At 41.4% G+C, this 11,571-nt stretch overlaps 1 protein-coding gene across 4 annotated transcripts in view; it reads right to left on the bottom strand.

Moving 5' to 3' along the window:
• The window catches only part of sfmbt1 (Scm like with four mbt domains 1), a 16,572-nt gene extending 7,005 nt beyond the window's left edge, over positions 1-9,567 (bottom strand). For 2 of the 4 annotated variants that reach the window (XM_034870665.1, XM_034870662.1), the window contains exons 1-10: positions 9,340-9,567; positions 5,431-5,479; positions 5,244-5,338; positions 4,502-4,745; positions 3,713-3,801; positions 2,765-3,017; positions 1,927-2,024; positions 1,630-1,731; positions 1,164-1,317; positions 876-958 (exon numbers count right to left, since the gene is read on the bottom strand). In XM_034870665.1, the coding sequence (XP_034726556.1) occupies positions 876-958; positions 1,164-1,317; positions 1,630-1,731; positions 1,927-2,024; positions 2,765-3,017; positions 3,713-3,801; positions 4,502-4,745; positions 5,244-5,338; positions 5,431-5,446 (1,134 nt within the window). In that variant the 5' untranslated portion in view covers positions 5,447-5,479; positions 9,340-9,567. Of the gene's footprint in view, positions 1-875; positions 959-1,163; positions 1,318-1,629; positions 1,732-1,926; positions 2,025-2,764; positions 3,018-3,712; positions 3,802-4,501; positions 4,746-5,243; positions 5,339-5,430; positions 5,548-7,990; positions 8,009-9,339 lie in introns of those variants that run through there. The other 2 variants (XM_034870663.1, XM_034870664.1) reach the window with 2 other exon arrangements.
• Between the last annotated feature and the right edge of the window lie 2,004 nt (positions 9,568-11,571).

An 11,571-nucleotide genomic window follows, 5' to 3' on the forward strand; every position in this document is an offset into this window, starting at 1 on the left:
AGTTCTGAAGGCAAAAGGGGGTCCAACCCGTTACTAGCATGGGGTACCTAATAAAGTGGCCGGTGAGTGTATGTTCCCTAAGAGATTCTTTCTTCCTCAAACCCATCCATGTGACAAGCAGTTTACACAAGAAATGGGCATGAGATACAGTAGGTATCACACTTTACAGGCTGCCAATAGGAAAAGCTTTTCAGAGGAATCCTGTCAGTTTTTTGTTTTTTTTAATCAAAACAAAACGGAACTAAAAAGGTTATTTTGTTGCAAGCAAAAAGAGAGCTCTTCAATAGCCTGAATTTCTGCTTGAATGGTACAACCAAAGTAACAACAAGGAGGATTTAGCTCTGACAGCTTGCTAGTGGTGATTCAAACTGTAAAAGCTCCCATGACGTTGTGCTCTTCGGATGCTTTTATGTAGACTTTAGTGGTCCCCTAATACCATATCTGAAGTCTTTTTCCCAAAATTCAGCCTTGGTGCAGAATTACAGCCACTAGAGCCAGTCCCCAAATGAGCTTTTCTTAGTATGTGCCATTTCTGAGTCTGTAGATTTTGAGGAGGAGAGGGGGGGGGGGGGGCAAGGTGGATGCCGGGGGTGTGGCCTTGACCAACTGCTATTTTGCTCGTTTGAAAGCCATGATTTATCTCTCTCATGGGTGGGCCAAATTCTCTGGGTGGGCAAAGCAGAGAAAGGGGAGGTAACCTCGCCCCTTATTACCTCATATTGACCTCATAATGCGCATCTCAGACTCTTGCACTGAACAACCAAAGGTACAAAGGGTTTGCACACGAGTCGTTGGACATGAGGAAACCCTTTACACTGAAGCCTCACCAGTTTGATCTCAGTGTAAAAAAGGGGTAAAAATGGAGGTTAACTTACAGTTGGGAAGCAATGTTGAGGAGCTGCCTCAGCCTCGCACTGTTTCAGGTAATCCGCCCAGTCAAAGTCTGAACCCTGGTATCCTGTACATGATCACATAAAGAAAGCAGGGAGAAAAAATGGACGAAAGAAAGAAGCAAAGGCAGAAAAAGGAAACAAATAAAGAAATTGAGAGAAAAGGAAAGAAAGAATGAGTGATCTAATCACGGCCATTCCTAATTGTCTGACATTACCAATAACCAATTGAGTGAGTGGTTTTAAAAAACAACAACATTTGACAGTGCAGACCTGGTGGGGGGCTGAGAGAGAGTCCATTTTTGAGGCTCCACTGAGTAGGGAAGATTCCCGGACTGTCTCTGTGACACAGAAAGGATCTTCCAGCACCCTCCTCGATACCACAAAGGTCGTCCATCTTCACAAGGAAGTACTGCTCGTTGAACACCTGAAAAGAACAAGAGGTAATTTTAGGACACTTCCAAATAATTAACAGCTTGTTTCACTGAGTCACACTAAAGACTGTACCAAGCTATGGAGAGCTACTGGATTGTTTGATTAAATAGTTCAAAAAGTTATAGTTTCATCCATGTTTGTGTTCTTTTTAAGACTCTGGGGTGATCATTTGCATTTTAGCCAGTGCAGACAGTGTGGTAAGGAAAATAGAAAGCATAAACAAGTTCAACTAAGGCCAATAAAACAGCAAACAAGAAAAACATTGCAGCATAGGAAAGACAGATTTGATAAGTAAGTCTGTTACCTTGGTGACGGTGGCAGGCCTGATGGAAATAGGAGCACCAGGGTCAACAGCCTCCAATTTCATTCCTTCCTTGAAACAATGAGCAGCAATGGAAGGCTGATCCTGAGACAAACAATACGCATGCAGATTCACTTTCAAAAGCTCAGCTCTTAGTTAGTTAGTCTAAGTTTCAGTATAGAGGACTTCACAGCTATCTTTTTAATTAAAGCATAATTTTAAAATCTTAAGTGGAAGATCAGCAGTAAGCAGTGACATGTCTGGGCCAGTTAGACCAAATAAGAGCACGGTTGGCAGTACCTTACTAAACTCTGCAGTCAGAGCTTCATCCTGGGGCAGCTCATTGATCCTCTGTCTCACCTCTTCCCACTCTTCCTCTGTCCGCAGGGCGAACAGGTCTGAAACAAACAAATACACAGATCTGCTGCTGAAGAACTTAACCTGACTTCATGATGACTAGGGTATAATTTGATCATCAAGAGATACTTAATAAAAAGGTAAAACGTACATCTGATTGAATTTTACAATACACTCTTTCTTAGAACGTTTATAACTGAACTACACTGCACTAGAGTAGGTTTCAGAAGGCCTTAGAAACAAGATGAGGATGAACTTTGGTTAAAGAAAGCATTATAGCTCCTCTATTTTTTTATGAAACATTAAATACCAGGAATACAAAGGGCTAGGATTACTTTTAACATAATAACACAATTTTACCAATAAAAGCCTGGCATTGCGCATCAATATGGCTTTGGTGCCAAAAAGTAGATCAGCTGTGTCAGGAAAGATTTAAAGCCTCCTGGGCTCTTACATTTTGCATAATAAACTGTATTTACTTGAAAAGCATTAGCAGATCATGGTCCTGATAACAATGAGATATCTCACTCTGCATGGAAAATCAATTTCAAGATCTACTGTCTGATACCATCACATTTTGAATATTGGTGCATTGCATTTCAGCATTATGCATCGTCAACGTATTTTGATTTGTTGTACTATATAATTGCACATGCATCCAGTCCATAATTGCCATTCTTCTTGTGTCCTTCAATGACAAACTATTACTCATACTATCTAGACATAGCTTTTTCCCTTTTCTTTCTAAATATAAAATCTGACCTGTGTCAGTGCCACTAACCTAATGGAGGCCTGAGGGTGCAGCGGTGCTCTTTGGCCCAGCCTGGAGGGTGGAGGCGTGGGTGGAGGTAAAAAAGCCAAAGGGTTGCGGGCGTGTCTGGGAGGCCCTCGGTGCCTACTAGGCGCAGCTTCAGCCTTCCTCCGACGTTCTCCTCCACCTCAGCAGCCCAGGCAAGCCCTAGGTCAACACTGTCCTGGAGCTCCACATAGCAGCCTGCACACAGGAGCTCCACTGGGTCTCTACCACGCTGGGACTGTGGGGTGGTAAACGAGAAGCTGATAAAACACACACTTACACACACACAAATGAACACACGCCTAGCCAAGGCGAGGAATTTGTATTGGCAGAGAATGCATGACTAAGTGGAAAAATTGAGGCACAGTCACTGAAAGCTATCTAATGTCATGAAACAATTTCACAGGCTGTTCCTACAGCCATTTTGCTTTCAGTAGCACAACCTTGGTACTGTAAACAAAAGCTCACAGCCTTGTTTTTTGTAGACTTGGAACTTTGCGCAGGTAACGCATGCAAGACTTCATAATAGCAACAAAATTGGATGCAGTTAAACTTCAGATTTATTCCAATGGACATTTTGAGTATGACGTTTTAGCCATTTCAAAGTGTGTGTGTGGGGTGTGTGTGTGTGTGTGTGTGTGTTTGTGTACGTGTGTGTGTGTGTCAAGACTGCAGAGTCACGTATAAACTGTCAACTTGGTGATTTTCTGTCAGTTGTATTTAGTGGACTTTCCTTGCTACTTGAAAGTCTGAATTTATAATATATTACGTATGTAAGCATTTATTATATTCTCATGTGTTTTTAAAGTTGTCGGATTAATCAAGTCAGTAGTTAGAGGTGATTGTTCTTTGCACAGACAGAGACTTGAGAGTAATACGAAAGCTAACAATGGAGTTTTTAAGAAGGACAGCTGCTCCTTTCCCCTGCCTTACCAATTCCAACAGGTTGGCAGGCGCGCTGCACTCCTCAGCCAGAGCCTTTTCCAACAGAGCCTCCCAGTCCTGGTGCTTCTCACGCACACCTGAGGTGGATCATACATATACAGGCAATTTATTTTATAAACCAAACAAGCAAGTGGACTCTGGATCACACATACAGTCCTCTGCCTGGTCTTTCTTAGTCACCCTGAATAACAGTATTAGCCATAAATTAAGAATAAACACAAGAATGAAGTCAAAGATAACCGATTATTACATCTAATACAACTTTTTTACAACTCTCATCATAAGAAAAACAGTTGAAATTGCTTCAGCACCACCTTCATTACTTGTTGCTATGCTGATCAAAAGTGTAATTACTTAGTTCCATTATTAAAATAGCATTTTGACATGTACAGAGTACAAAATCTGTTTGTTCTCTCCTTTGCTCACCTTTCCCTAAAGCACTCGCATAAAACAAGAAAAGAAATCATAAAGTGGATTACTAAAGTTACATTAAATATGTAAAAAGTTATATAAAAGTATTAAGTGAAAAAGCATTCCCAATTTATCATCCAAACTAACTGAGAGAATTATTTATACAAAATAAAATTATTCTACACTAGACTAACTTTTCATGGCTTAGGGTGTGTTAATCTTCTGCACATCAGTCATGTTTTATATGATCACTCAGCTCTACAGGATAGACAGACACCATGCAACCTTTTGAGTGGCCATAGGTAGATTACTGCTTTTACTACACCTCCCAGAACCACAACAAACATAACACCAGCCGTGCCTCACCCTCGGGGGCACTCATTGTCTTCCCATGCTGGTGGCTCCAGCCCAGCGGGTGGAGGTCTGCCGTCATTAGGTCACACCAGAAGTCGGCACGCCGGTCATCCTGGTATCCCTCGTAGCGTAGCAACAGCAGCTGGCCACATGTTGTAATGATGTTGGCCACCCAGTATGGACTGCCGGCCTCTGAGCGCACACACACCTCCAGCTTCATGCCTGGAGTCAGTCCTGTCTGCAGGCCCTGGTCCACCTGAGACAAGGATAGAATATCGGAATTACATCCAATCATTATCTTGATTGACCCCCTTGCATTTAAACCACAATTTGTGTTCCGCAGCTGGTTACACAAAAAACAACCTTCAAATGTGCACAAAGAAAAGAAAAGGTGACTTTCATTCTATGCTGCCAATGGCTTTTACTTCAATTGCACCTACCTGCCAGCAAACAGCTAGGTATTATGTGTTAAAACTGCTATTTATAGAAGTTCTGTTACTACTGGTGATGTTACAGTGACTTCTGTGTTCCTGCGGTTGATTGCTTTATGATTGGATGCTTCAACAGCTGTTTCTAGGGGCTATACTAGCTAGACACATTCCATACAATTGAGTCATGCTTTCAGATTTAATACACAGTTCAAAACTAATTTGCTTTTCCTTGAGAACTTTACACAGATGTTTAGTAATTGATTAATAACTGGCACAAGCTTATCCTGTGATATGTGTGAGCTGTGAAGGTTGTCAGCACTCACATGTTTGAAGGCCTGATGGGGCACAGACACGGCTCCATTCTCCTCCAGGTATTCATCCCAGTTAAATTCAGATGCATCCTGAGCAGAGTCTCTGTCTGGAACACCCACAACACATTTCTCTTTTCCAACCAGCTTTTTTAAACATATCTTACTCATTTCACACAGCTGTTAACAGTGTAGTTCTTACCAGACTCCTGACTCATGCTGGTGCCCTCTCAAAGACGAGACTAGGAGCACTGAGAAGGAAAAGAGGAGAAGGATAATTATCCAGCAAGAGAAAATAAGTGAGCACTGGTCCAAAGCTCTGGAGACAGAAAAAAAACATACATACAACACAGAATTGCAGAAATCACAGTCATACGCAGCACACTATGCTGTGACTATCAATATAATCAATCACAATCTGCAGATCTCAACATCACTAAATAATCTGTGAACTCACTTCTCTTTTCAACAACTATAAAATGAATGAGACCGGTGATACCTCTGGATTGCAACCGCTCGCTCAGCAGTTCACAAGCCAAACTGTTTCATCAAAAAGTTACACAAAAAAGCTCAAAACTAAGATCAATATTTACTCTAGGTGGCTACCGTAATTACAACACACTGCCTAAAACACATAACATTTATGAACACAATGTGTTTGCCAACTACAGATAAAACATTTATCAGTCAACATTCAAACAGCTAGGAACTAGTAAGCAGAGCAACCTGCAATAATAAATCAAGTCAAGAAAGACACACAGCCGTGATATACAAACCTTGTTTCAAGGCCAAAATTAAATTAATTTGGAGATGTTGTGAATAAAATCACAAAGTTACATGCTGCACATTTGTCATTCTTTTAGGGAGGCTAGGGGAAATATATTAAACTATGCTAATCTTATCCAACTCCACTTCTACTTGTGAAAGTCATTTGGGCTCATCTTTTTAAAACAGCAATTGTATACCTTTCTTGCCCCAATGTGAAGTTTTCAAACAGTGTCTTGACATGAATGCGGACACACACATCAAGCTTTGACTCATCAAACTGACACACAACATTGTGAAAAGCAGATGAAATAAGTTAATACAACAAGAGAGATGGCATGAATGAGAAAGAAGAGAGCGCTGGGCGTGACGACAGTGGAGAGAGCGGTGTATGGGATGCTGAGGATAGCTGCTCTGTCACAGCAGCTCCATTCAGCCGGCCTGTCAGGCCTGTCTTTGTCATGTCTGACGTCTCTATTAAAACCAGGGCTGCAATCAAAAACTACCCCCTCCCGACGACCGCACTGCCACTGCGACCCCCGTGCTCCACCAGGATCTGCGCCACCTTTCACCCGCGACCCTGCCCCAGACTCCTTCTGTCTTTCTCCGCCCTCTCTCTGACATACACACCAGAGGGCCTTATTGTCTCTGGGGGTCACACTCCTGACATAAGAGTGGAAAAAAGAGCAGTGGAGACAGGAGAAGGAATACATGCCTAAAAAGAAGAATCTGTATTCTAACACCTGAGGATGCCAAGCTTACACGTTAGATAATTTATGAGTTCATGGTGGAAATTTAAACTGGGCCTGTGTGTGTATGTGTGTGTGTGTGTGTGTGTGTGTGTGTGTGTGTGTGTGTGTGTGTGTGTATATATATATATATATATATATAATAAAGTATGTCTTAGTCTAACTACAAATTCCTGGGACCTTCCTCTACAATTAATTTCATGCCTTTTATTGCAAAAGGTGAAAGATTTTTCTGAGCAGTTTAAACAACGTGGAACTGAACCAGTCATTCTCAAAAGAAATAAACTGCATCTGTATACACAATTTCAGAGGTATATTGATTACAGCACTTCTGAGAACTATCGTTTGAAATTTTCAGAGACAAACTTTTAATATAAACTTGCTCTTATTGCCTTAGCTGTAGGTTTCTGCAGCACTTCACTCTACAGAACAGCACAACCTTGGCTTGTGTGTGCAAACAGGAAGAAAAGCAACTTCCCCTGCTTCATACAGCAAGTGGTCTGTGTGGACAACAGCTAGCAGAAGTCTGCCTCAATCTTTCTGCACCACACGAGGCTCTGTGTGCAACACAAACACACACACGCGGTTTAAAATTAAATAAGTGCTCTTTACAAGCACTTACTGAATCATACTTAGCATGCAACAAAACATTTCTAAACAAGTCTTCCTCAACCTCGGAGGTAGCTGGGGTGTAAATGCAATTTGACAAAATGTCTTCGATAAATGGAAATTAGCTGCTGAAAAATTTCCCCAAACACTATTCAAAGGCTGCTGATCACCAGTATGACTTAGATTACAAGCAGTAATGTAGCAAAAATTAGTATGCCCGCTTGTTGGTGTCCATAGTCAATAACATAAACAAACCCTATTTTCAAAAGAGAACTTCATTGTTTTGCTTTTTCCCTTATCTGTAGTGCTACTGAGCCATGCAGTTGGTTTTTGGTTTATTGTGCCAGGTTTTGACATATCCGTCTCGGAAATTGAATGAATAAAATGGAAGGGATTGGAATTTTGTCTGTGGTGTTCACCACACTGAAAAGTTATATATTTTAAAATTCAACAACAACATCTCTTTCCAGAAACTCTGTCCACCAAACCCAAACACTAAATAATTAAAACTGAGCAGTTTCACAGGACCAACTTCTTTTGTAGACGGTAGTTCCAATGAAAACAGTTTACAATGAAGTCTGTGAAATAACTTGTTTTGCAGTCAATACTGAGAACAGCACATATACAACTTCAACTCACCTCTTTTGTATTGGGAGGGTAGCAGAAATCTCAGACTGAAGACATGGCACCAAACCAAACCATCTGGCTGATGATGGCTCAATAGCACTACAGCTGAGTAAAACAAAGGGGGCTTTTTTTGTTATTCAGGTGAAATAACCCTTTAAAAAGGCTTGGTAATAAAGTTGAGGTAGGTTTACACACCATGCCATTCCTAAAAATAAGAGGTGTGATACAACAGAGAACCAAATGATTGTACACTGTGTAGCCCGGTGTAGGTTTCTATCAGGTTTCTATGATGACTTGACATCTGCCAATGTTTGATAAATAACTTTAAATACCCCAAAAACGTCGTTACTATGAACGTTATGGTTGCCAACAAAGAGTTGCTCTGAAGACTGCCCAACATGAGCTGGCCTGCTCAGTGGATGGTAATCCTCGAGCTATGTCGAACTGACCTCAAATTCGGCCAACTGGCCAACCTGCTATAACTTCAGACCAAATAGGACGCTGGAATGAAGAAGCCACATTTGCTCAACACAGCACGTATAAATAACAAAGCCGTTTTATTCCGTTACAATCCTGCTGCTCGTCGCGTAGGGGCACGTCAACCGGAGCAGCGATGCCAGCGGATCCCTCAAGTTGCACAATAGGGAAGTTAAGCTTCAGAAGAAAAATAGGTTGCCATAAGTCAACGTGGAATTTATGACAACCCCCATTAGCTGTTAAAACCAGAACGAAACAAATAGCATTTATAAACACATGAGTTTATTTAGCTGGTCGGTGAGAGCTAGCGTTCCACTGAAACACACATCGGCGGAGATCGCACAAACGTCATTATGCAAGGCTTCGAGATTATAGCTAAATACACGGAGTTATTCAAGGGCAAATCACTGGACATTTCCACACAATCCTTGAATTGAAACTAGCTTAATATTGCACTACAGACTAACCGCAGCATTCAGAAACAGAGATGGGCCATTCACGCAATAGCTTTGCAAAGAGGGACTAACGACAGCACCAACGGTCTAACTTTCACACTGGGGAGAACACAGGCTACCGATTGAGATAATTATTAAATTGCTCTCTAATGAACACACACGCGGTCCTAAATGTATATTGACCGTGTGGGACTCCTTGGACACATGGTAAAATCGCCTATGTCCGAGTCAAGTTACTGAACGTCACAGCTTGAGCAATAAGAGCAGGCTGACGTGCAATAAGGGCGCTTACACTCGACCGAACCCGACTCATCTTTTTGAGAGACGGGAAAAAAGACGAATGCGCCACCCCAATACAAAACACCGTTAGGAATTTGTAACTAACAACACAGAGTACGTGAATATTTAGTCGCAAAATTCGCCCCTTACCGCTAAGTAGTTTTTCCAAGTCGGTTTTTAGATGCAGTTCCTCTCCGCCTGCTCGCTCGTAGCAATGACAAACTAACGTGAATGAAAACCGAGAGCCCCGGTTACACGTTTCAAAATAAAATGGTTGTAAGAGCGGAAGTGACAACCGCCGCCTATGCAACAGTGGTTCTTTTTGTGTTGAGGATTAAATCGCGATACTTCCGGCGTCGCTCTAGCAGCGTCTCGCTATCTTGACGCAGTTCTCGTTCGTTCACGACCTCATTCCAATATGGCACAAATGGCCACTGCGCATGTTCTGCCGCCTATATGCCTCTGAGCCCGGCAACATCACACTGACTTCCATCTTCACGCACACACACACACACACACACACACAAACACAATAAAATATTACACAATCAGAACCGAGACAAAAACCTACCAAACCTCACTCAAATAAAGAATGAAGAAAAATGCTTTCCGCTTGCTCGAATTCTTCCAAATAGGCTACACGACCAGTCGTTAAAGGGTTATATCCTCAGCTGAATCAACACTTAATGTTTGAGCTGGAATTAATTGCACATTTAATTGACCCACTTTTGATAAGTGGTGTGTTTTTTGTCATGAAAAAGCAATTTGGTCCGTGCAAAGTATTGAAGGTGACCTCGTGTTGCTTATTTCCTTTCAATATAATATTTAAGTAAATGAAAAATATAGCCTAACAATGCGCAATAGAAAGCTAAATGGGCAACTACTTTTTTAATAAATCACAATGACGCCCTATCATAATGACTGAATTCAATTCTATCATTGCTGGTGTACGGTAGCGTACTTCTGCTGCACAAGTCGAGTCGGGTTTTTGGAGGAGAGGGCGGAAGAAACTGCTGGAAATATGCCTTGCCACTGTGAGTGCAATGCTCAAAGTCCATCTATTTTGTATCATAAATGTGATTTCCTTATTTAATAAGCGTATTTATCGTTTTGGGAAGCGTTTATGGGAGCCAGAAAGAGCCTGATACAGGTTTTGCTTCGCACTTGGACCATATATGCTACACTGCCTCAGATAATCTTCAACAATAGACCATCGGAAACCTATTATAACAAAAAAAAAGGAGAAATGCATGCGTTGAGGTGGAAACGCATGCTATAAACGTGGGCTACAGAAAATCGGATCTTGCCTGAACAGTCGAAAAAAATCGGACGTCCATGTATGAATCGTAAAGGGGCATGGCACTTACTCCCAAATTAATTCAGTAATTGTATTAAAGTGCGGCGCTCTCACTATACGCTTTCAAACAGAAACAGACTGTGTGACTAATAATAATAATGATAATAAGAAATTAGGTTTAGGAAACAGAAAAAACACAGTTGTTGCTTTTTTAATTTCGCTTTTTGGATCGTGCTTTCTAATCTGCCAATGGTGTGGAGTCATTTTTTATTTTTTAACAGGGTCTACAACTTTGATGCCGCATTGGTCTAGAAGACTGTTTGCATAAAAGCAAATGTCACAACAACTTGAACAGGTTTGCTGCTCAGTGCAGGTCGCCGTTATGGGTCTCTTGTTAGTTGTTTGATCGCTGTCCACATCCTGCAGCAGGCAGAGGATTACGGCTGGGGACAGAGGACGAAGACAGGTCATAAACCGTGCGCACTGCAGGAATTCGCCTTTGGGCCACACGTTCCACGCGGAGGTGCACCTGACCGCTAGATGACAGTAAACACTACAGGTCTTGCTCTCATGCTGATAAAATCCCTTTGGAAATTGAAAATGTTTTGGTGCCCTTCCAAAGGACTTCACATTTTCGGAGGTGAGGTACTGCAGAAGCTATGCAAGCGTCCAATATAGACACTATAAAATATAGCAAACACTTACTGGTAACCAGCTGTGGCCAGAGGACCACACCATACCAGTAGGGTTGCACAGAGTAATGGAATTTTCTATGGTCAAGTCTTTACAATAGGATTGTTTTTTTTGTAAGAACTTCTACATATGAAACCTCAATATGCAAATCTCAAACAGATGTAAACATAGTTCAACATGTAATTAAGTGACACAGGCTTACAGGGATTCATGAATTTACAATCTATTTATTTATAATCAGATGTAAAAGATGGAGTAAAAAAAAAGTACACCCATAACTCACAGGCAGCTCATTGTAATGTACATAATAATATTTCCATATAAAGCACTATTATTTTCATGTTAAAAGTCCTACATTCAAGTAAAACATTTCAAAAGGCCCAATGCTTACA

The sequence above is a fragment of the Etheostoma cragini genome, chromosome 4 (assembly GCF_013103735.1).
Source record: "Etheostoma cragini isolate CJK2018 chromosome 4, CSU_Ecrag_1.0, whole genome shotgun sequence".
NCBI classification, from domain to species: Eukaryota; Metazoa; Chordata; class Actinopteri; order Perciformes; family Percidae; genus Etheostoma; species Etheostoma cragini.